The sequence below is a fragment of the Vidua chalybeata genome, chromosome 10 (assembly GCF_026979565.1).
Source record: "Vidua chalybeata isolate OUT-0048 chromosome 10, bVidCha1 merged haplotype, whole genome shotgun sequence".
Lineage (NCBI taxonomy): Eukaryota > Metazoa > Chordata > Aves > Passeriformes > Viduidae > Vidua > Vidua chalybeata.
In genome coordinates this window covers 9,909,992-9,935,401 of record NC_071539.1, presented here as the reverse complement: position 1 = coordinate 9,935,401, position 25,410 = coordinate 9,909,992, and the positions used below count along the sequence as shown (strand labels likewise).

The following is a 25,410-nucleotide window of genomic DNA, read 5'->3' as shown; positions in this document are numbered from 1 at the left end:
ATCCCCATTGCAAGCAGGCTGTCTGACCATCCCACCACAGCACAGCTGGGAAGCTTCAGAGCTTTGCCTGGCTCAGGGCAGGCTCAAGACCCTTCCTCCCCCAAGGGAAGCAGGAAATCCTGCTGGAAGAGGGGACCAGCTCCATCCAGGGGTGAGGAACCAGGACCAGAGTAGGCCTGGAGATTTTATACCGGTGAGTCTCAAGTAGATCACATGCCCCCTAAGAAGGCATTTCAAGCAGCACCTCCTTGAGGGGAACACACAGTTAAAAATACAAACAACCACATTAAAAAATAAAACCAAGTCCAGCAGATTAAAAAAACAAAACAAAACAGAAAAAAAACCACTAAAGCAACAGAGGCTTGGGGATGCAGCTGGAGGGATGAGCCTTTACCTGCATCCTGACAGGTCTCAGGCAGAGAGGCAGCTCCACACAAGGCAGGTTCTGGCGCTACCAGAGTGAGGTCTTATGTCATCCTTAAAGGAGGACATATCTCCCTGGTAGGATAGACTGGCAGCATGAGGAGGAAGTAGGGTCAGAAGTCCCATCATATCCCATGGAGGCAGATTTCTATGCAGCCAGGGGATCTGCCTGCCAAAAGTCCATTAGCACGTCCACTTGTGCAGCTGCTCCAGGGGCAATGTCCCTCTGCAGCACAGGGAAATCTGGCATTTTCATCATTGCAACATCCTCTGCTCTGATTCTGGAGTGAGAGCAACTGCTCTCCAGCACATTTCAGAAAAGGAGCTGTTAAAATATACAACCAACCCCAAACCCCACCCTCCCTCATGCACACAACCCCCAGCAGCAGAATGGAGGATCTCAGGACTGAGACCTGATTTCCTCCTCCAAGGAGCAGATGTGACCAGAGCTTCCTAGTATACAGCTGATGAGCAGGAAGTGCTGACCCTTCAGGGGACCCTGCTCAGCTTGGAGCAGGGCACAGGGATGGACAGCACAGCCCTGCCAGGTCCAGCATGAACACTGCTCAGAAAAGGTCCCTGTTCTGCCTGCAGACAGGCAGGAGCAGCTGCCTCCCCCCAAGCAAAGGCATCAGGGATGGGAGCGGTACCTGGAGCAGATCCACACGTGGAATATGCTCCATTCCCAGCCCAGCAGTACTGCATGTGGGAAAAGAAATCCCTTCAAGACAGTGCTCCAGGCCTCCCAACAGTCCTCATCCCCAGTCCATGTGGCTCAGTCTCTGGTGATGAAGGCTATGCACATAAATAAACCCATGATCTGCTCCTTGGCTGCAACATGCTCATGTGGCTGCCACTGCCTCCAGCTGCTCCAGCTCGTCTTCGCAGTCCGAGACGTAGGACTCCATGCTCTGCTTGTCCATCAGCTCTCTCCGGGCTTGAAGACGCTCACACCGGGGACAGCGGGTGGATTTGAAGCAGGATTTGTGGTAGCAGGCTTTGCACTCTGTGAGGGAGAGCATGGCTGAGTGCTGGTACAGGCTGACAGACTGCCTGACACTCCACACCCCAGGTCCCGCACTAGCTCATGAAGCTTCGGAAGCACAGGAGGGAGGACTTCTGCTCTGCACAAGGTCCCTCCCCAAGCTTTCCTGATACTCCAAGGAAACAGTGACTTTGTCCCAGGTTTTCTCTGGCACTGCACCTGCCAAACCAAGGCTTGCATGTTGTCAGGAGCCATTTTATGCCAATTCAAAGGCTGGTCCCAAGACGTAGGGCCAAGCTCTACTCACCCTTTAATACTGGGCATTATCAAGGATGTCCCCTGAAGGGGCCTAGGGATTTCTTAGCAAGCAGGAAGGGCACAGAGATGAAGCCTTCAGGCTCTCTCTGCTCTGCAAGGTCAGCTCCAGCCATCCAAGCAGGGCAGGGGAGCTGTGTGCAGGCTGCAGCCTGTCCTGTAACTGCAGCAGGAGGGAAGCCAGGCCCCTCAGACACCCGCTTGCTGCAGTGACAGCTGCAGCTGCCAGGGCAGGCAGCACAGAGCGTGGTCAGGAGGGGACCTACATGCTTTACCACGCCAGCAAACACTGACAATGATGATCTGCTGCTGTTGTAACATTGCAGACACAGGCCATGCACAGGGACACCTGGTCTGGCTGGCTACAGCTCTGTACCTCTTGCTAGCACAAATGCCACTCAAACAGGAAGCAGACCTTGGTGGCCCCAGGGTCTGCCCCCTCCCTGTTTTTCCCCAGTATCTCACCTTCACACGTCCTGCACTTGTTGAGCTCAAAGGGGAAGATGATGTCATCCTCATTCTGGCAGAATTCACAGATGAAGCCTTTGGCTTGGCACAGCTGGAAGAAGAAAAGACAAGGAAAAAGCAGCTAAATGCTCATCTTCCTGGCAAGTAGAACAGAAGGGAGAGTACAGCAGGACAGCAGGCCACAGTGCCCTGCTCTAACCATGTGGGACAACTCTTTCCCAGCATGAAGCACAGGAAGGCTGAATCAACCTGTGTCAGGGGCGGGGGAGAGCCAAAACAGGGTAGCAAATATCCCATTTGTGCTGCGTAGGAGCTCCGTGAAGCAAGCAGGAACAGTTAGCATTGAATCAGTTAATGTGGTGGCTGCTCTGCACACCAAAGCCTCCCCATCAGTTATCTTTGCAGCAAAGCCTGCTCCCAAGGCTGCTCCCAAGGGTCCAGAGCCATGCAGGAGGCAGGAGAGGAGGCCTTACCATGCACTTGTCAATGTGCAGGCTGCCTGCCTTCAGGAGCTCTGTCAGGCGAGGCATCAGGTCCCCTTTCTTGATGGCACTGAAATCACTCAGTGAGTAGAGGTGCAAATCCTCTGTCAAGTGGCCAGGCACTGTGTCAAAGGAATCCAGGAGACTGCAAGGACAGAGAAACCAGAGCTCAGAGCAAAGTGACTCCAGTAAGACCCCTCCCTTCACTCCTTATGCTTTCTCTCCCGCTCCAGCTCCCTCTCTCCCCAGAGCTCAATGCACAAGCTGCACAGTGCAAATTGCCTGGGGACAGAACCAGGACAGCAAAACAGCCCAGGACTCACTCTTTAGCTAGCCGGCACGTCTTGAACATGTTCTTCATGTGGAAAAGCTGGATTCGCAGCAGCTGGAGAGGAAGGGGAGACAAAGAATCAGTAAACAGAGCATGGTTCTTGGCCAAGCAGATCTGCCCATTCCTTGTGCTGCTGAAATAACTGCTGCTCCTCAGCTGCTGCTCTCCTGTTTCCCAAGTGCTTACATCACACAGGGCAAGGTGAGCACAACCATCGTCATGTGCTCCAGGAGATAAACTGAAGCCCAGCTGGATACCAGCCAGAAATTCCTATTTGATTTTCCTACGAATTGACATTCCTATGCCTCTAAGAAATCAGAAAAGGTGAATAGAAAGAAACAGTGATGAGGTTTTAAGCCTCCAAAACTGAAATACCTGCTTTTCTCCAGCTTCCCTGGAATACAGTTTACAGGCAGCTGCCATCCACCTCACCCAAACTCCATTCAGGAAGGCATGGAAAGGGTCTTACCCGCACTTGGTTGAGAGCCTTCACTTTCTGGTACAGGGCAGGATTGATAGCTTGCACATTGAAGAGTGGGTCACTCCAGATCTTGCTCAGCAGGTCTTTGGAGAAGTTGCTCACGTAGTACTTGCTGAAGTCCCACTTGCGCAGGATGCGGCTGGGGATGACAGTCTGGGCATTCTCGTGGCAGCACTGGCAGAAATACTTGCCCAGATACTCGCAGTAGCGCAGCCGCTTGATGTAATCTGGCCAAACCCAGGCAGACAGGCAGGGTCAGCCCAGGCACGGCCTCTGCTGCACTCCCACCACTGCTCAGCATTTCCCACAAACAAGGAACTCTGCCTTGCTGGCATCTCTGCCAGCCCAGAGTGCTCAGAACTGGTGTCTGCAAGCACCCTCTGACTGCAAAAGCCTTTGGGACCAATAGTCCAGTCTCGTGCAACCACATCTATCTACATATTCAGGGAAGAGCTCTGCAGCTGCAGAACTTGCTGCAAGCTTGAGGACCCAACATAAGACTTTGCCTTATAAGAGTCAACATCTGAAATGCCCTCTAAAGGATGGGCTGGCTGTTCTTTGCCTCCACCAGCTCTGTGACCTCCTAGAAGAGAAGGCTCCTCTGTGGATAGTGCACACCGACGTGCAGGCAGAGCTGGCAAAGGCCAGTGTAGCACTGCTCTAGGGACCTTATGCTGAGCTCTACCACCACCCACTCACTCAGCATCTTCCCACTTGTTTGCAGGCTCTTCCCTACTGCTCCCCAGCTCAAGCCAGGCTCCCAACACTCACCAGGATCAGTCCGGATGCCACAGCCTGCACACCGGTAATTCTGCTTGGCCACAGCCACCTTTCTCCTGCCCAGAGACAGAAGACAACATGCATGACCCAGCCCTGGTGGTACCTGGCACCAAAAGATGGGTACCAGCACAGGCCTGGGAGGTTTATGTGGACAACACACCCAAGGGAAAAAGCCCCACTATGTCCTGGGTCACACCAAAGGCACTAACCCCAGGCACTGTCTCCATCTCACAGTGGTGACCACCGTGGATTTACCAGGCTCAGAGCAGGGAAACCCCACCAACCAGAGGATAAGCAACCTTGGTCCTGATGGAAAAAGGGATGGAAGGGGCAGGTCCCCTGCGAGCCCCCAGCCACACGGGTCCTTACGCTGGGGCCAGGTGAACATTGAAGATGATCTGCGGTCGTGGCGGGGCCCACTCCAGGTTTCCACGCACACGAATCCTCAGCTTGTAGATGTCGGCGTGCTCTCCATCGTCGGGAGAGATAGGCAGAGAATCAGGGATGGGCAGGAGCTGGGACAGGCAGGCAAGAGGGTCAGATCCCTATCTAGTAGTGCAAAGGCAGTGCTCCTGCCTGGACTGCCAGAAACCTGCAACTGCAGGTTTCCGGAAAACTGCCAGGCACCAAGTCACCCCTCCAGCTGAACTGGGGGCTGAAGAAGGGCTGTCCCCCAGGGATCTGGACACTGCTGTAGGAGGCTGCAGTGGCACAACCCTGTTTGGCTGCATCCATCTCCAAAGCCCAGAAAAACCCCCTCCTCAAGCTCCACAAAGGAAGCACTGGGACAAGCAAAGCCCCCTTAGCAGTGCCCTGAAGCCGGGGGTTCAAATGCAATCACAGCCTTACCTTCTGTGGGGCATCATGCTCAGGGACCAGCCACTCCAATTCAGAGGCAGCTGGGAGCTGCATGCCCTCAAACTGCTTCAGCAAGCCCATGGCCACTGCCTCTGCCGAGTTTGAATTGAGGAAGGAGTGGGATCTAGACAGCAAAGGAATTGTTAGTACTGGATTTCACAGCTGTGGCCTCCTTGCAGCCCCATGCCAGTCCCAGCTCAAGTCAAAGATCCTCCCTTCAACTCTGGTACCTTAATTCTGCACTGCTACACAGGCTAAAAATTAATACACATGATTGATTTCTGTCTTTGCAAATGTGCCCAAGCAAAGCTGGCTAATGGCACCACAACAACTGTTCAGAAGAGCGAGCAAAACTTAACTCACTTGGCAAAACCTATTCCTGTTCACAGGGGAAGCTGCAACGTGACAGCCAGTGCCTGTATAATTCAGAAACAACTGTTCTCCCAGTATGAACCTACTCAAGCAGCTGCCAACCATGGACACAGCTTTGTATTTCACCACACAAAGCAAAGGGGTTCCCACGGAGGGAGGGAAGGAAGGAGGATGGGAGGGATATCTACTCCAGTGCAAAACAGAAACTGATGCACATGGAAGAGCAGAGTTGGGTAGGAAAGAGAACGTGGTACCAAGATGTGTCACCATGAGGTTGAAGACGTACATGGAATCCGAGGAGAGAAAGGACTTCCTGCTGGAGTCTGGGTTCCTCTTGATGTCTGCATCTGAATCACAAACAGACAAGGTGGAACAGATGGGACAGGGCTGGGGGATGCACTCATTTCAAACCAAAGCTTCAAGGTAAAACTCATCAAGCTGTTCAAAAGCACGTGAACTACAGCATCAATTTCTACCGGTGGCACTGAGCAGCAAGGAGGGGTGCAGTCTAATCAGTCAGCTGTCAGAACTACAAGGGAAAGGCACGGTGGGGTGCTGTGAACAGCCAGCCTGAAGTCTGGGGGAGACAAGTGGCTGCTGGTACAGGTCACACACCAAGTCCTAGCAGTAACATGGCCTGAAATAGAACACACATAGAGCCTGGAGAGCAGGACTGCATGGTTAGCAAGAAGGTTTAGTAGCTCTCTACATACAGTATAGATGTTGGAAAGGATTAGCAATGGGATGCAGAACCCTTCTCTCTACTTGACTGTAACCTGTAAGATCAGATATTGGCCATGCCACAACTTGTCAGTGACTGCACAGCCAGGGCTGGCAGCCTGTGCCCAGCACTGCCCAGACACATCAGCATCCCTGCAGAGAAAGGGCCAGCGGCCATGAGGCCAGCCCTCTGCAGAGGTCACAGACTCATCTCCTGAGGAGGGAGGGGTCCAAGATAAGGTGCAGGACACTGCAGTCCTGCTCCCTACAGCCCTCAATCAACTCCCAAAGAGCCCTGGGCTGCCCTGCAGCTCGGGTACCAGGCAGTACCCAGTGGTACCTTCACCACTCATCATTCTTTCACTCCAGCTGGTTAAACCCTAACAGGGAATCCATCTCAAGAGTAGAAAACCCCTATGTCAGGACACTTCCAGTTGTACAACGCAGACAGAAGCAGGCAGAAACCTGGTTCATGGCAGATAAGGCTCCCAGAAAAGGGAAGAAGGTATGCAAGGGGAAAGTACTACAGCTCAGTACAGACCAAGAGTGGCCAAAGCCACAGCATTCATCCCAGCAGGTCTGCAGTTTTGTACCTCTGGGGAGCTCTAGGAATGGTCTGCAGTGACCACACCACCCCCAAAGTAAAGCCTGTAGCTTCCCCTGCCCCAGTGCCTGGCATGGGGAGGCACAGCTCAGGGTCCCTGCTCCTGTACCCCAAGCAGGTTGACTAACACAAATCTGCAGAAAGCCCACATGATCCCAGCCAGGCACCAACTGCACACTGAGGCCAAGGGAATCCCTGTGATGCAAGGGAATGCCAGGCTGAGCAAAGAGTGTCCCCCTGCCCCAAGCTTTTCTACAGAGAGCAGGACTGCCCTAGTAATAAAGGGAGCAAGTCCTGCTAATTTACAGACGCACATTACTGGAATTCAGCTTGGATATTTGGCCTTCATTGTTTGACATCCATTGCTAAAACAGGCAAAGGAAAGCATCCTAATGTTAAGGAATCCACATATCTACGTCATGCAAACTGAATTCTAGCTGCAGAAAACAGGAAATTCAGGCAAACAGCCTCACAACCTTGTAGGGCACCAGCCAGACACACCTGCCATGCTCTGGTGCCTTCTGCCCTGCGCAGGAAGGTCCTGCATGGTCCTGGACTACGATGAACACGAGCAAATGGGGACACACAGAGCGGGCCAGGTGCTATGGAGAGGCAGAGCCAGCACACTCATGGTCTCAGAGATGGCAGAGAGAGCTAGATCTGACCCCAGGCTTCCACAGGAGCTAACACTGGAATCCTGATACTGCTCACTTCCCAACATTAACTGTAAACACTCCCCAAATCCTCATTAGCTACCCAAAACACCTCTGCTGCCAGTGCTATCAAGTGGGATAGTCCCCAGGAAGTTTGTGAACAGCCCCCAAATCTAAGGACATAACCCCACCCCCCATGTGCCTGCTTCAGCCAGGATCACAGCCTGGTCTGTGAACACAACAGGGCTGATAGGAAAGATCTGAGCACCAGCAAACCCAGCAAGAGCAATGTGCTGGTGCTGAACACCTGACAGGAGAGATCAGCAGCAACCCTACAGACTGTTCCCTTGCTAAAGCAAACAGGGAGCACACGAAGGTTATTTAAACACAGCAGACCAGACCTAGTACTACTGTAAACAAAAAACACACTAAGCTGCATGTGATCCCAGTGACCAAGATCTCCAGCATGAACAAACTGTCTGTGCCCTGTCTGATCTCACTACTTCTCCCTCCAGATCTTCTTTTTAGACGAATTTCACTCAAAGTCAAGTCTGAGCAGAACAGGAAGGTTGTGCTTCAGATCAAAGTTATGGCATGCCAGCTCTGCTAAGTGAAGCAGGATAATGCTGTCCAAGGCAATTGGGATGAAGTCCTGGTCCCACATTGAAGAGGACTCTGCTCTCATTCAGCCCAGGCTCAGCCTTCAACATCTACAGAGCTTCACTGTCCTGTGAAGTCCTACCCCAGGCAAGACAGATCTTCACCACAGCAGGCACTTTTTGATACATCCAAAATACTGCACGGCAAAATGCCCTGGAGGATGGAACCCACAGCAGAACTCCTCTGCATCTGCTCTATTCAATCCTGCCACATCATCCTGTCACAACTTTTCCTGCTGATATCTGGATGATACTGGAACTAATTGCCAGTTCTGAAACCAGGCAGATTTTGAAGAAGTGTGCCCGTGCACACACACACACCTCGCACACACACGCACGCGCGTGCCCAGGGAGCACTGCAGGGTACCTGAGAACAAGGAAGCCATTGACACTGAGAGGCCGTTCTTGGACATTTGAATCAGGTTAGATCCATCGTTACCATCTGTATGACATGGTGATGACAAAACAGTTGACTTCAGTGCTTCAGCCAGGCCAGAGAGAAAGGGCATAAAACAAGAGCAGCACTCACACGAGGAGAGCCCAGAACTGAATTCACACACTCCTCCATGGGCTACAAAACTGAGCTCAAAACCTCACCCTCATGGACTGAAAGGAGAGATTGCTGCCAATAGTCAGGAGACAAGACGTTTAAAGCTGAAGACTGGACAAATCCATCTTCTTTTTAAGGTAGGAGAGATGGAGGTACTGCTGAGAAGTCATCCACTTCAGAGGATGAACAAGGCTCTGAAGGCCAGGGACATGGGCTGGTCTCCTGTGGGTGATAAGCTCAGCCACCCAAGCTGCCAGGAGCAGAGATTACAGGTATTGGCAGGTCAGGATGTGACCAATGCCCACCATCCAAGAGATAAGTGGTCAGAGCTATGGCTCCTTCTGCCTGGGGAGGAGAAGAGAGGATGGCAGCTCTCTCACCTCTCTTGCTGGGACCGCAGCTGTGTGTACCAGGCAATGAAATGGAAACCACCTACCAGCCTGAGGCACAGAATGTGACAGGGTTACAGAAGATTTTGAAGGAAAGTCATGCCACCCACACGAGGGAAACTGATTGCTCTGCTTATACTCAGAATTCAGCCATTTGTTTGGGAAAAGCCATCGTGAAGACCAGAGGGACAGGGTCTTCTTCAGCAGGACTGACCCCAACACAACCACACCAGAAGTCTGTTTCTATGAAATAAGCCAAGACAGCCATTCCCTCCTACCTCGGATCTCATACTCTTCCACATCCTCAGCAGAGCCAGAGTCAGAGAGCCGCATGGAGCCGTGGGAGCTGAACTGGGACCCACTGTCTGTTGCCACGAGACCTGTGAGAAAGGCATCACAGTCAGGTCAGCAGTGGAAGTGCTCTGAAGGGTCACTGACAGCTATGGGAGATGGGGGTAACCAGGTACGGCCAGGGAAAGGAGGGAGGGAGCTCAAGGATGGAAAACCACTACGGGTTCAAAATGAAATGACATTCCATTACTCAGTGCCAGCAGTGTTATCAATGGATGGTATCTGTCACATTATGGTCTTCAATAGCAGCAGTTTCACAAATCTTGGCACCACCTTGGTAGCAATTTAACTGTTTACGAGGAACTGGCCCGAAGGCAGGTAGCTATAGGATAGGCAATGGACAGAAAACCCACATCCCACTAGCTGATGAGCCCAAAACACGTCACCCACTGTCTGAGCCCAGCTCCTGGCAGGTAGGAAACAGGTGCCTGGTGCGGATCTGCTGGCGCCGAATGCGAATCTTTTGTTTAAGCTCCTGGATCTCCTTGTCACTGTCTTCTTCCTCCTCCTCCAGCTGCCGGCTCATCATGTTGCATTTCATCAGCTCAATGGCAGCGATCAGGGACTCTGAGATGCTGAAGTGGGCGTTCTCCTGCAAGAGCAAAACCATTCAAGGCTATGCCTTGTTCAAACTAGGAAGACTTGGTAAAATTTGGTTCCCCACCTATGCCAGGAAAGAGCTTATTACTCATGGATGGTCGCAGAAAAATGTTAATCTCTGTCAAAATGTGACTCTTCTATGAGTACCTAGAAAACAAAGCCTTCTTGGCCATTGGAATACTCATGAAATACAAGAGGCAGCCTACAAACAGGATGTGCAACACATCCACTCTGGGGGGTCAGCACACAGCCCTGAGGGGCCCTAACATGTTGCAAAGATGCAACGTATATGACGGATGGACAGATTCCAGCTACCAGACACCACCACCGAGGAGCTCAGCCTTGCAGTTCTGTGCACAGCTCTACAACAGGCAATACCATGGCATTATCCTCCCCATGGCAGGAAGTATCCCTGAACCTGCAGTAAGATACATTCCCCAATGCACACAGGCTGCTGCTGCTTCCCTCACCTTCTCCAGGTCTGCACAGCTGCCAAAGTCCTGCTCAGAGAGGTAGCTGATGAGGGACTGCCCTTCCGAAGGTCTCCTGAACATCCCTTCCCCCGAGCTCAGGTACTGTCCAGAGTCTAGAAATGCAAGAGACACAGGTATGAGGGAGGGATCTGCTATCTCCATGCCACCAAGTCCTGCCAGCACCCAGACAGCATCCCACAAGCAGGTGCCAGCACTTGAGGACACTGCAGCCCATTGAGGAACCTGACCAGGACTGAGTGCCCCCACGGAGGCTGGCTGTACTCACCATACTCCATGTAGAGGGAGCTGGGTGTGCTCAGTTCACTGCTCTGTGTGGAAGCAGAGACCGGCCCTCTCCCTCCACTTGGATCACCATGGGACTCTGGAAGGGAAGGTGACACCAGGCACACGTCAGTACCTCAGAGGCACCCTGCCACTGCACAGGGTGAAATGAAAGGGGCTCAGCATCACACACGCAGGCACAATGGATGGAAATAAAGAGAGACATCTTCCTGCTCCATGCCACAGCTGAGGGCAAGCCCAGGAGGAGACAAAACTAGAAAGGCATTTCAGGCAGGAGAAGGGGAATGAAGGGGAGAAGATCATGGAACAGTCATGTCCTGAGCCTTCCTCTGTTTACCCCAGAGTAGAGCTGGGGGACACAACAGGCTCCAGCAAGTACCCCTTGCCAGCCCTTTGTTCCTTAGGGAGCATTCTGAGGGCGGAGTTATTCCCCAGAACAGGGAAACATGAGTAGCCAAAGGATCTGTGGGGGTCCCTGCCCTGCAAAGCAGCCTGGACACCAGTGTAAGGAGGCATCTGAAGGACATGCTCCTGCTCCACTATAAGCCAGGACTCCCCACACACAGTGCTGGAGCCTGGGTGCAGTGCTCAAGGTGACCTACATGGGCTGTGGGCAGGGCTCTGCCCTTCGCACGCACTGTGGTGCAACTCCCTGCCAGACTGAGCCAGTGGAGACTGCCAGGAGCTGGCCTGACCAGAGACCAAGAACAGGTGGTGCTCTAGAGAGCCATGGCCCCAGGGAGCACCTGCATGGAGGGCCTGGGCGACAGAGGACTGCTGAAGGAGACTGAAAACACCCTGCCTGAGTGGGACAGGAGCATACAGCTCTGGATAAAGGGCAGGTGCCAGCTGACAATCCTGAGCATAACAGAATGGCAACCATGTCCCTTCAACCTCCTACTCACTTTTGTTCCCAGCTTTGTGACATAACTCTGATGTGGCTGGAGGCTCCTGAGCCCACTGATACCAGCCTCTCCCTGTAAAGGCCATGAAGCAGCAGCCACCAGGATGGAGCCTGGGATCAACCCACCCCACAGGCTGGGAGACAAAAGACTTGTCAGGGTAGGAGACTCTCACAGATACTCCCTGCAGCCTGACAGGATGTCCTGCAGCTACCTCAACACAGAAACCACCTCATGGGGTTGATGCCTGGGAATGCCACATACAATGGAGCCTACTGCTGCAAGGTAAAGCGAGGCAGCGCTCAGCATTATTTGCTGGAGCAGGACACAGGGCTGGACACATCTCTCTGAACACCCATCGCCCCCAGGAAGGAGCCTTCCCTGACACAGGGCCCTCAGCACTCAGATGTGAGCTTGACAAACCCAGTGCCACTGTTCATTGGATGCAAAACAAAACAGCCCATTTTTTTGAGCTGCTGACTTTTTCTGCACATGGGGCAAAGGGATGGCAGCACCCCAGCATTTCTGCTTGGGGTAAAACCCGCCCTGAGCCCAAAAGAGCATCCAGGAGTCTCAGCTGTGGGTACATACACTGGAAATCAGTCAACATCAAACCTCCCTGTGCCACAGATCCATGAAATAAAAGGAAAAATTAGACGTCCAAGCCCATGTCTGGTTAGCTGCCAGCCCTTATTCACTAGGTAAGAGAGGAAACCTCTCCTGGCTCCGGAGGCTGTGGGTGGAGGGAAGGGCAGGGGATGCGGCTCAGAGACTTGGTGGCCAGCGCTCCCTAAGGCCATGCAGGGGAGCTGGAAACACTTCTGGGTCTGGGCCACTGCTTCCACAAACCAAGCTGGGATCTTCGGTCAGGCCACATGCATAAACCAGACCACACTTCAAAGCATCAGCTGGGACACAGTAAAGAGATTTGTTTGTTTGTTTGTTTTCTAAATGAGCACTAATGGATTGATGGCAATCCTGAACTTGATGCAATGATCACTAATGAAGGGCTGTTATACTGGCTCCCAAACCTGCCACTGGATCTTCTATTATAATGGTGATATCCCTGAGGCCTCCTGGGCAGACAGAGGAGGAGAAGGGCAGCATTAAGGGAGAGAAAACAGAGACAGACTGGTTACTACTCAGCAAGGACCTCCACTTCTCCAGTGAAGGCAGCATCAGGGCAAACTCTCACAAACTGGTTGTCCCCTCACACCCCACTCTCTCCATCCCCATGTACTCACTCACTCAAGACCCCAGGAGAACCCAGCAGGTTACCAGTGGGATGACACCATACCAGTGGGATGAGCCCAGGCCCCAGTCCCATATCCCAGCCAAGCAAGGCCAGTGGAGAAGAACAGCTAATGCCACAGCATTGCTGCCATTTTCTAAGATTTTAGTAAAAGCTGGCAATACCAGTAACAGTCCAGGGCATTCTGGGAAGCAAGATGTCATCCCATCATTCCAGTGTAGAGCTGAAAAGCTAAAGGAAATGACCAACCACTTGCCCACTGTCCCTCTCTTCAACGTGATCCATGGAATCAAGGGGGTGGCCAGCATCAGCCTTCTGGTACCAGGGACTCCCACACCCAGAAGCCATCCCAGAAAAGCTGTCCCATTACCGTGCAACTTCCCAGAAGTCACGTTGGTGTCAGAGTGTGAGCGCACATGGCTCTTCTTGAGGATGCCCTGTGGAGCTGAAGACTGTCCCTCCGAGAAGCTGGACCGGCGCAACAGGCTCAGGGCCCTGCTGCCACCTCCGCTTGCCCCCTGCTCCCCCAGGGATGATACTGAGTCCAGCTTCTGGGAGCTGCTGGAGGAGAAGAGTTTAGAGCTACTGCTCTTGGTGCTGCTGGTGCTGGTGCTGCTGCACGCCCGGCCCCGGCGTCCCAAGTTCCCAATGGCCAGGTACTCTGGCCCATCATTAACATCACTCTGTGGATCATCTTGACTCCCTGTCCAAGTATCCTCGCTCTGGCTGGTGGTGCTGGAGCTCATCTCGCTGGCTGGAGAGAAGGGGTCTTTGGGTGAGGGGACGTGGAAGCGGGTGACAGAGCTGGGCTGCTCCAGAGGGGACCTGCCCTCGCTGAAGGAGGAGGACCGAGTGGATGGGCAGCGCTCCTGGGGCTGGCTGGAGTTGGAGCTGCCACAGGAACTCACTGGTCTCCTGTCTGGACAGAGGCAGAAACATGATTTCACGTACTGGCACAAGGAGACAAGGAGACATATGCAATGGCTATAAGCTTGTGGTTCACACCAACATGCCCACCCACCACAGGCAAATCCCTCCCTCCCATCATGGGCAGAAGTCTTCCATACCCATCCACCCCAACAGATACATAGGCAGATAAAAAGGTAAAGTCTTTTCTGGGTCTACGCTAAGTTCCCCAGCCTACCCTCGATACCTGAGAGGCCAGAGGAGGCTGGATGTTGGAGGCTGGAGAAGGACCCAAAGCAGCGCTGCTGAGTGCAGGGGGCAGCAGGGACACACGGGCATGCAGGGAGGGCAGTCAGGCTCTGACTCTTTGTCACTGGAGATGGATTGTCACTCTTCCTGGTAAGCTGAAGAGAGGTGGCATCATCAATAAATCAGCATCTATGGGGCTACATGTCAAAAAAGCAGCAACAGAAAGGGATCAACCTGCAAATGCCTGGTCACCAACCACAAACAACGCAGCAGCCCTGGGAACACGAGGGTGGGGAGGGAAAAACATGGCAGCACAGAAGGGAAGCGGCTCTTTGTTCACAGCTACAGGACAGATTCCCATTGGGAAATTACCAGGCTCTCAGTGAAATGATCCAGGCAGCCCAGCGCTCCCGGCACACGGCTCTTGTGTCCCTCAGCACCGTGATCACACATGTCTGTTGTCCCAGCAGAAGGGTCTGACGCGCACAGGGATGGCAGTGACGTGCCAGCCAGCTGAAAGAACACAGCCCCCATTTAACAAAGCCTCACTAATCGCTCTCTTTTGGGGACTCTGTGCAAAGAAGGCAGCTGCTGTTTCTGTCCTCTGGAGAGGGGGCAGCTGGTGCAGGGCTGCACAGGGGGTCACTGGCATGAGCAGGAGTAGGCACCCAGGTGTCCTGGCGCATTGCCCATCCCCTCAAGAGGGTGACTGTCCCTCATGACCAGGCAGCTCTGCATGCTGGCCCTGAAGCCTGGGACTATTGGAGAGGGCTTTAAAGATGCCTCTTACAAGGAACTGGTCCTCAGGTCCTCTACTCAAATCCTTGGCGCAAGCCTGAACCAAGGTGCCCCACTACAGGCTCCACATATCCATCTCCCCCACCCTGACCCCTTACAGGTCACACAGGCAGGACAAGGACCAGTTTCCCACTCTCCTCCCCTCTTGGAGCAACTTTTACTAGTTCCAAGTCCAGCCCCTTGTCCAAGGGCTCCATATACCCTGAATGTGACCTTGAGAGAGCAACCACAGCCAGCTGGCATCTGGGGAGAGCCAGATGTAAAATCTGGGACCTCAACTCACCATGGAGGTGTCGATCTGAGCCAGAAGCCTGGGGTTGTTCTGCTCAACAGCTTCCAGGCACTGCAGCATGGCCGTGACGTGGGCGTCACTGAGCAGGAAGGCAGTATCTGGGGAGAAAAAAATGCTGCTCAAGGGAGTCCCTCTCACCCACACAGTTCGACACACCAGTTGCTCACATGCAAACCAACTTTTCTGCAGTCCTCCCTCACTCCCACACAGCTTGGAAATGCCACCAGCTAGATATTTTCCTAGTAAGGAGGAAAAGGCCCATTGCTCTTTACCTGTGTAGAACTTCCTAATGTACTGCCGGTTCCCCAGGAGCGGCCTCAGCTGTGCTGACAGGCAGTGGCACTGCAGGCTGTGCTGCAGCCACAGCTGTGCAATGGCCTGGTCCCCTGGGCCCTCGGGGTCACGCTGGCCACTCTCCTGCAGGCTGATGAACTGGAAAGGGACGTCAGGCACAGGTTAAGGCAGGCAGAGGCGAGAAGGGGAACAGGGCTTGTTCTACCGCATGGCTTTGGTCCCCTTGATAACAGCAGCTTTCACATGCCAGTCACTGTCAGCAGGAAAGAGGGCATGTCCCAGCAGCTCCTCAGCCACCAGGGAGGCAAAAGCACCAGGCAGGAACAATGCTTCAAAGGTCAGCCAGTGACCAAAGTCCTCTGACAGCCACCAGCACAATGAATTTCTCTTGCACACTCTCCCACCCATGAGCCTTGCCCCTGACCTGGAGCAACCCCACGCTCCCAAATCCAATCTGACTCCAGTAGCGACAGTCATTTTCCTGCTGACACATTAACTGGGAAAGGCTGTGGCAGTGCCTGAGCTGCTGCAGCTTGCAGAGCTGGACTGGAATTACACCCCCTTCCCCCAGCAGCAGGCTGGACACAGGGACCACCAGTGGCCAGCCCTTTGTGCCCATCCAGGGCAGGAACCATGGATATCAGCACGGGGCAGCCGAGGACCAGGAGCATCCCCATATGCCAGTGGCTGGCACAAGTCACGAATGGGAAAATAAATGCATGCTGAAGCCAAAACCCAGAAATGGGATAGCCCAGGCCCTTAGAGATGTGCACAGACACATGAATCACCCCTGCACACACACAAGCACTGCTTGTGCCAGTTCCCTTGGTCCTTGGTGATGCCTGCTGCACCCAGCCCAGCAAAACTAGAGACTGGGCTGGAAGAAATAAGTAGCCAATTGTCTCAGCCCAAGCACACTGAGTTCCCAGGACACAGCTTGTACCCAAAACCACGGCTGCGTCAGCCTCCACAAGCCATGGAGCAACTTTACTCACAACAGCCCAGGCAGCACTGTCCCACGGGTGAGGCTCCAGCCCAGCTGCTCTCTCCCCTCCCACCGGACACACAGGGCCACCCCACCAGAACCCACCTTCTCCAGGTGATGAGCAGAGCCCGGACTCAGCCAGCGAATGTCCTTCACAAACTGCCAGTAATCCTTCTGTCTGCAGCACACCTGCCCAGGACAGGCACAGTCAGGTGCCACCTCCCAAGTGCCAGTTAAATGAGCACATCCCCCTTAGCCCCTTGCTGCCCTGAGAGGCCATGCTGTTTGCCTCAGCTTTATTCAGACAATGAGGACTTTTCTTAGTTATTCTACCCGTTAGAGAGGAACAGCAACAGTTTCTGTTTTCCTCTCCACCCTACTGGCTGTAAGCACAGACCTAAAAAGTGTCTCTTCACCAAAAACCTGATTATTTTTACTTCCATCCCTATTTCCTCTTTCACAAGTGACAGAGGAATGGTTTCTGTTTTGGTGGTTTATTTGGTTTGGCGGGGGAGTAGTTTGTTTTATAAGACTAGAAAACTAACATGGCAATTTTAGTTTTCTAGACTGAATTTGGTTTTCTGGACAAACAAATAATATTAATTCAAAAGTTTAAAAAAACCTCTTACTCTAGTTTTCCTTATGTGTACATATGGATTTTTTCACTTTTTTTTTTTTTTTTTTTAATTCCCAACTGTAGGCAAAGAAATTGCCAAGAAAATAAAAAGTAAATGGAAATGTCTTGCTGGAGCAACTATGAGCCAACTGCTGTTAGGAAGCTGTATTTTTATGGGCCTCTTTTTGCAACTCCTATAGCTTGATTGGTGTCACACATGCCTGATCAGAGGAGACATTCCTGAGTGGAAGAGCTGTCTTTGCCTACAGTAAAAGCACCGAGGAAGGTAACACACCATCCTGCTTTGCAGGTCTGGCATGAACTGCTACCAACAGACAGACTGGTATAAATCATTTAAACCTCACTTCCTGAAGCCTGTGAATAGCAGGGCTGTCAGAAGGGAGCGCTGCACTCCTCACATGGACAAGGTAGCTCCTCTCTCTGTCCACCTCCCAGGGCAGGTCCCTGGTCCATGCAGCTGGGGACTAACAGGAACAGAGCAGCACCTCAACTAATGCTGTCTAAAACTTAATAAATCCAGAGAGCAAAGCTCCCTGCTCGGATAACCTGCCAGTCTGCCTCTTCCTGGAGGCTTTTTAGCTTGGGTGCAGCACTGCATAGGTGCAGTTTTCCTGATCTGGGACCCAGCTGGCCTGTGCAAGCTGCCTGGGGCTCCTCTGTGCTGTTCTCTTCTCTCTGGGTGGCAGACCCACTGATAGGAAGCCTGTCCCCAGGCAAGCCCTACAGCCTTGTTCAGCTTTCCACTGTAAATAAATTGTGCTGGTAATTGCAAGCTGAAGGGGAGATCTTTAAGCCTCTGCAAACAAGTGGGAAAGAGAAATTCTTCCAGGCAGCCACGGAAGGCGGGAAGGCTGGGTGAGCAATTGCAGGCACAACAAGAGCCTGGAAAGAGTGATCCCATTCACACAGAGTGTGGGTTTGGCTGCCAGCTCCTGTTACTAACACAGCTAACCAGAAACAGTAAAGATGCGATGTTTCTTTTGCCAGGCCTCGCTGGGGATCATCTGTCCAAGTGCAGATGATACAGGGCTGACTCACTGCAAATGCAATTTAATCACTTGGCTGCAGGAGAAAGAAAGGAGAGAGGGGCTGGCCTCAGCACAGGGGGCACAAGTACTTAGAAAAACCATATTGAAAGTAGATGAGATAGAAAGAACGTGCACCCAGCTCCCTCTGCCAACCACAGCATTTACCAGGCAAGCTCAGCCCCTGCTTGGATCACTTCCCAGCTTATTACAAGCACTGTGCCCACTCTGCTATGAGCACAGAAGTGAGCTGCAGCACCTGCTTGTGACAGGCACTGAGGCCATGACAGACAGACAGACAAACAGTCGTGCTGGCAGGACAGAGCCACACCTTGTCATGGATGAGCCCATGGTAGAGGATGCTGTGCATGTCTCTGCAGAGCCGCTCCAAGCCACCATACTTGGACCAGACATTTGGGTTGCTGATGGACACCAAACCTTCCACTGTGGTCTTCAAGTTGCCAAGGAGCTTCCAGTGCTCTTTCCTGCACAGGAACACAGCAAGATATATCAGGGACACAGCAAGAGGAACTTCACAACAGGAACATGGTATTGCACTCTCTTGAAGGAAACTCTGTTCAGGCTGAAACCTTTGGCAGTGCAGAAACTAGCAAAGGTGAGCTGAAGCACTTGGTGCATCCCTGTGGTCTCCCAGACATGGTTTGTGGACAACAGGCCATATTGTAATGATTCTTCTGATGAGTGGCAGCCGCCACCAGGAGACAGAACAGACTGATGGCTCCTGCAATGCACCACATGCCCAGTCTGGGCCAAAAAAACTGGGGATTAACTTTCTAGCAGGCTCTTACTTCACTGACATGTTCTCTCTAAGAGAGCAGCAGGCCCTCAGGAGCACAGCAGCTGTATGGAAGGGTGTGAGGGCCACCACATTGAGCAGACCCTGTGATCACAGAGCAGCACTCCCTGAGCAATGCACATCACATCGAGAGCTCCAGTCCTGTCAGGATGCAGAGGTGCTCCTCTCCCAGGGAGGTCACACTTCATCTGCATCTCCAGTTGTACAGCTGCTCTCTTGGCCCTGACCTGCTGTAGGCACAACCTACAAAAACATTATCATCTTATGGACAGAGCAAACTGCTGGTGAGCTCTAGAGTATGCACAACAGTTCATCAGTATCATCCCCCTTGGCTGCTCTGCACACAGCAAGAAATCACCATTATCCACCAGAAAGCAGAAGCGATGGTGTAGAGAGCTAACATCATTTGACTAAGGAAAAGCAGCTTGGGGAAGGAAGCTTTGGGTGACTGAGGTTCCCACTCAAGCTGTTTGAGAATGTTGCCAGATGAACAGCAGCTGTCAAAAACACATTCAAATAGGAGCCACTCTCAGGAGAACAGGAATGTTGCAAGGTACAGTTAGGAGTGTAAATAACAAAAAAGTCTCTGCAAGGTTTGTAACAAAAGCACCCTAACTGACGCCTTGAACTGAAAGTTCAAGTTTTCAACTGGCAAGAAACAAGATGGTGTTTCAGAAGTTAGTCCCTCCCACAGCCAAAATCAAACTGGATTTCCAAAACATAAGGGGAAAAAGAAGGAAAACAAATAAATAGCATTATTTAAAACTGCTCTCATTTCCATCCCTTGGGGATCAAAGTAAGGGCCACACACTCCTCGTAATTAAAACAAAGCTTTTCTCACCAATATTCTCTTTTTGAGACTTGTTCACTATTGCCAAACTGATTAGTTAAACAAGCAGATTAATTAATCATTAATTATTGACTCTACTTCAAGCTGCCCATTCACTTCACTTCCTCATGAGGGAAACATCACCACTTCCAGTGCCCACATAGCTTAAACCACACAGAAACCAACCCATCCCACCAGCAAAGTCTATCACCCTGACAGCAGCAGAGCTCTAAAGCAGACCTGCAGTGCATGTGGCAGCATGTGTATGTTCATGTTGTACTTAAACTAATAGGCATGGGGCTTTATCTCAGAAGAGACTGAAGAAAAATGCAGATGTAAATCAAAGGCAGCTTCCTGAAGGAGATACAGCTTGGGAAGACACACAAAAAAATGATCCAGCTCTGCTGAATTTATGGGCTTTTCCCATCCCTGCCCTGAGCAATGTTCTTTGGCTGTGGGTGCCCAGAGAGGAGTCAGCAGTCCCTGGTCAAAGAGCACCTGCAGCCACTGAGCTCAGAACATCAGCAGCTCCTCCCTAAGATATTTCTAACACTCAGAGTTAGGAAATGCAAGTGAAAGCTCAGCCACGCCACTGATATTCCAAGTCAGTGAGTCAGGGGAACTCCCTCCCATGTTATTTCATGCTATAAAAAGCAGGTGATGCACACAAGGATGTGAGGGTAGCACACACAGAGATGTGCCTTTCCAAATGAATGGTTGGTCTCATTAAAGGACTTGTGCATCTCAAGAGGTAGAAACCAGGATCCATGGCTCTTTCCTAGCAAGGGGAAACTAAGGGTAAGCAATCCTTGAACAAAATAATCTCAAAATGTTAAAACATTGAACACAGAAGCACATAGAGAAGAAACCACATAATTAAAGCACCTTTGCAAAGGTGATCTTGAATCCACCAAAACTGAATTAAATCCTGGTAGGACAGTAAGTATTCTATGGGACTTGTTGGCCCAAAGCAGTTCACAAGTTGGACACACAAGATCTTTCTGATATCCAAACCCCAGCTGTTTCTGGGCTGGAACATACTGAAAAGCAAACAGCGACACAAGGCTGAAGAAATGAGAACCCATATAGTTGGCTGCAGGTGGCAGGGAAATTGAGAGAGCACAGCTAACCACATTTCAGCTTTGACTGGACTCTGGGGCAACCCTGAATTAGCAGCAAGCTTTGCTCCCCTGCCAGGAGGGATGGAGAAAGCCCAAGTTCCCTTTTCTGCTGGTGTTCAGAGCACTACTAAGAAATCTGTTTTTTTCCTGAATAAGGAGAATTCTCCTTTGCTAGTGCTATAGAAAGCCTGGCATGGGGTAAAGCAAATTCATATTACATCATGAGAACACCCCAATTTACAGTAAGGCAAAGTGGGACACAGAACAAGACCAGAGCTTCCCCTGCAAAAACCACACATGCTTTTGCTCTCCTGATCTAGCAGAGCTTGGTTCCCCCAGTCAGAAGGGCCAAGGGTACTTGGCGGGGCCGTGGAGCAGCAGTGAGATCTCAGCTGCATCCCTCTCCTCCCTTAAAGACAACCTCTGATCCAGCCTACAATTTTAACCACAGATCCACCACCCAACTTGGCACTGGGTCTCCCTTCTTTACCACAACAAACTCCATCTTCAAGTACAGCAACATCAACCTGCCATCAGGAACTGTCCCAAACATAACTGAACCTTTTGCACTGGAGTGATAAAACACAGAATACAGCCTTGTAGCAAAAAATGGCTTAATGCTGCCACTGCTGACAACAGGGAATGCTGCTTGCTCCTCCAAGGCTTCCTCAGCCTCTCCATGCCAGCAAGGGTAGGAACTTCTCTTGGTCCAAGTCAGCAAACCTGACTCACAGCAGAGGCAGGGAGCCATGCTGCTGACTTCTTCATTTAAAATAAAAACAAACCCTGATTACTTTCCAAAACAGAATCACACAGGTAGCCAGCGTTCAAAAATGAAAAATAAAAATTAAGCTCATCTTTCTTGCAAACATCATCTGCTGTGTATCTCCTGTGCTCTGCAGGAGGCACCCAGCAATGGCTGCTTGAATCCTGACCTCCACCTGGAAGACCCCCTTGATCCTTCTTAGCACACTAAACAGGTTGGGCTAAGGATGCTGAGGTTATGGAGGGACTTCTGACAAATCTCTAAGGACACTCATTCCTGTGCTGGCTGTCAGTTCCTCCTGCAGAAACCAAAGACTCCACGTAAGCTGCCCTGCACAGAGCCTGCTCCCGCCTCGCTGTCCCCAGATCTCCCAGACAACCAGCAGCCCCTTCCCTGGACTCCCCCGCCTGCTCCTCCAGCAGGCTCAGCACTGCTGGGAAAAGGGATTAAAGAAAGCCAGGCTTCGTGCAATTCATCTGCAGTCGCGGGGAGTGGCTGACAGGCAGAGGAAGCCAGAAGAGCTCTGCCAGCCCAGCAGGGATGGGCAGGAATAGCTGAGCAGGCTGGCTGGAAAAGGAACACGCATTGTAACTCACATCCATGCTAAAAGCTGGCACTGATATAAAATGGGGGCACAACCACAAAAGGTGCCCCCAGCAAACACAGCCCAGATGTGCTGCTTGCTGACGCATTCTTGCTCTGCACTGGCAAAGGATGAGGGAAGAAAATAGGGATTAAAGGGGTTTTTTAACCTTCCCATGGCAGATAGCTGACCTGCTCATCTGGCTAAGTCTCTCACAAGCAGATGACCACAACTTGTTGACCCAGGGTACTGTCCATTGGGCTTCAATCTGCACAGGACCTGCCTGTGACAAGCATGCAGGCAGCCAGAGGCAGTGACAGGCAGAGCAGATCCCCACAGCAGCCCACCCCCCTGAGTGCAGCTGCTCACATCCCTCCATGGCTCATAGCACAGGTTCCCTTCAGGAACCCTCGCCTCTGGCCCTGTTGTCCCTGAGGGTCTTCCTGGTGCCAGAGACAAAGGTGGCAGCTCATTGCTAACCTGCCCAGCTGACCACTGGCCCATCTGCTCCCCCTAGGACTGCTGTGTCCTCTGCACCACACCAAGAGCCCTGCTCTCTGCCCAGCAGGACAGCACTAACCCTCCTGCCCCCAAGGACAATGTCCTCCCTGGACACTGGCATTACAGCCCTGCCACTTGATGCATTTCAGACCTGCTGCTAGGAGGAAAAATCCAGCACAAGATGCTCATTTTCCTCTCCTGTGCTGACTCAAGGATGGACTTCAGCAAAATAACTTTTGCTTCTGCATTTTCTGTAATCCACGAGAAGATGGATCCAGTGCTCTCTGTATGTTCCCTACAGGTAACTGCCACAATCCAGTGTGAATGGCACCTCACTGGGAATAAAAATGCTAACCACATCACAGAAAGGACAAGGCAGTGTAAGGCCCATGCTGGATCCTCCCCAAGGCATCAGTGCCAGCCAGGAGAACAAGCAGGCTCCTGCGTGTGCCAGCACCAGTGGGGAATGATGAGGGCATCATCCCTTGTCCCTCTGGGAGTGCTGGGGGTGGCACCACCCCAGCCCTATTAGTCACACGATGGCAGAGTCTGGTAATGCAGGACTTGTGCTTGCAAAGGCAAGAAAATGCACAAAGATGAGCCTGGAAAGACAAAGTGAACGCAGTCAATTCCTTTTACCTTTTGGAACCTGCTGTGTCTGAAGCATTAGTAAAGAGGGAGAACAGCTCGAACCGTGCAGATCAGAAGGCACCCCAAACCTGTGCTATAGCTTTAAAAGCTCCAATAGCATTTTCCCAGCTGATATGGCAAGCAGGAATAGAGCGACTGGCTGAGCCCCTCAGATAAGGAATGCTTCTCTCCCATATCAAGTTTCGGCTGCTCGTTCCTCCCCAGCCAACACTTCCAATTTCCATCCAACATTCGCCCTGTGCTTGTGAGCACCAGGGCAAAATCATTGCACATGTGAAAACCTGAAGTAAATAGAACTCGCCATCAAAATACCTCCAGGAAACAGCCTCTGCTGCTCAGAAATGCTACCAAAAAAAACCACCAAGCCTGAAGCACATATGAAGATCACACAGCCGAGATCACCATGCTCACCACCAGCCATGTGCAGGCACAGGGCCTCGCCTTCAGGAACAAAGAGATAAATAAAGAAATTTCTGTTCAGCACCTACAAAAGGGGATGCAGATGACTGTAGATGACTGCCATGAAGGACAGGAGATAGGATCCCAGAGCAGCAAACTGCAGAGCCACCTGAAGGGTGGCAGCACGGTGTTAGGGCACGGTGGTTTCACCCTTAAGCTCAAGGCGTGTGAGGCAGAGACCTGGCAGCTGCTGTGTTGGCCATGGCTGATGGGGGACAGAGTGGGGACAGAGCACCAGGTACCGAGGGTACACATCCGTGGCCATCATTGCCCCTCCAGTGGCCAAGACTCCATCCCACGGCAGCGAGCAGAGCGATGTGCTGGCCTCGGGTGGGTGATGGCTCTGACAGCCCGGCCCACTGTGCGCTGCCTCCCACGAGGGACCGAGCCGGGGGCAGTGCCACGCTCTGCAAGCAGCGATCCGGCTCACGAGGGACGAACAAACGTTCATTCCCCGCTCGCCCACAGGTACCCCCACGCACCCACGCAGGACGGGAGCTCTCCGGGAGCATCCCCTGCGCATCCCTACTGCTGCCCAGGCACCACGCGCCTGCTGGCACTGCTGCCACCCGCGTTCCCGCTCGCACATCCCGCACCGCGTCCCAGATACGCTTACGCACACACACAGACACACACACACACGCGAGTGCGGCGCCCCACGCGCGCACACACACACAGCGCCCTGCCGCCCCCACGCAGCCCCACAGCCCGGCACCGCCGCCGCGCACCACGCCCGCGCCCCGCCTCCAAGGGGCGCCCGCGCGGGCCGTGCCCCCGGGACACCCGCACCCGCCCCTCCCGCGCGTGTCCCGCCGCGCGCGGCCCCACCTGCTCTCCGCGTGCCCCGCGTGGGGCCCGATCTCCATCCCGGGCGCGCGCGGCCCCGCCGCCGCCACCGCGACACCGTCACGCGGGAGGGGCGAGCGCTCGCCCCGCCCCGCCGCACCCACGGACTACAGCTCCCGGCGCGCACCGCGCCTCCCCAGCGCACCCAGTGCCGCGGCGGACTACAGCTCCCAGCGTGCACCGCGGCGCCCGGGCGCCATGAGGGGGTGTCTGCTGCAGCCTTCCCCGGTCCGGAGCTTTCGGTGTCCCCCCGAGTTCAAAGCGCTGGGAAAAACCACAATGATTGGTGAAATGACCCTCACCAAATCCTGCCTTGAACGTGGTGAGGAAAATGCGACGGCAAGGTAAAAAAAAAAAACCGAACAACGTGTCCCAGAGGGACAGCTCATGCACTAATCACACCTGCAGAGAGAAACGGAAAGAGGGTTCTGCTCTACCGCCCACTGTAAGGAGGATGTGAAAAACACAGCAGAATAAAATGTGCCTTCTGCCGAAATGCAGTGAAATGAAACGTCAAAAAGGAAAAAGTGATGCTGCTGTCTTTCTACTGAGAGTAGTCAATGACAAATTATTATCAGAGAGAAAACCTAGATACGTCTCTGGGGTTGTCTGATGCCTCAGAAACCAAAGCCAGGCATTTGTAAAATGGAAATTCCCTATAACTGTTACTTGAAATGATAACTCTATGCTGCATACATGA

General features: G+C 52.6%; 1 protein-coding gene across 6 annotated transcripts; it reads right to left on the bottom strand.

Annotated features, from left to right (window-relative positions):
• Positions 1-805: 805 nt before the first annotated feature.
• RUBCN (rubicon autophagy regulator) lies at positions 806-24,760 on the bottom strand. Of its 6 annotated transcripts, none has more exons than XM_053951283.1 (23): positions 24,693-24,760; positions 18,469-18,622; positions 16,581-16,664; positions 15,469-15,628; positions 15,188-15,294; positions 14,479-14,619; positions 14,105-14,261; positions 13,322-13,870; positions 12,731-12,775; positions 10,781-10,876; positions 10,492-10,607; positions 9,812-10,013; positions 9,349-9,450; positions 8,499-8,573; positions 5,782-5,842; positions 5,115-5,247; positions 4,635-4,780; positions 4,257-4,321; positions 3,474-3,712; positions 2,997-3,058; positions 2,665-2,818; positions 2,189-2,282; positions 806-1,429 (listed from the first exon to the last, which is right to left on the bottom strand). In XM_053951283.1, the coding sequence occupies exons 1-23, from the start codon at positions 24,728-24,730 to the stop codon at positions 1,266-1,268; spliced, it is 3,144 nt and encodes a 1,047-aa protein (XP_053807258.1). In that variant the 5' UTR covers positions 24,731-24,760; the 3' UTR covers positions 806-1,265. The 6 variants fall into 6 exon arrangements, with proteins under 6 accessions (XP_053807258.1, XP_053807264.1, XP_053807260.1 ...); XM_053951289.1 differs by lacking the exon at positions 24,693-24,760 and adding an exon at positions 20,669-20,735; XM_053951285.1 differs by lacking the exon at positions 8,499-8,573.
• Between the last annotated feature and the right edge of the window lie 650 nt (positions 24,761-25,410).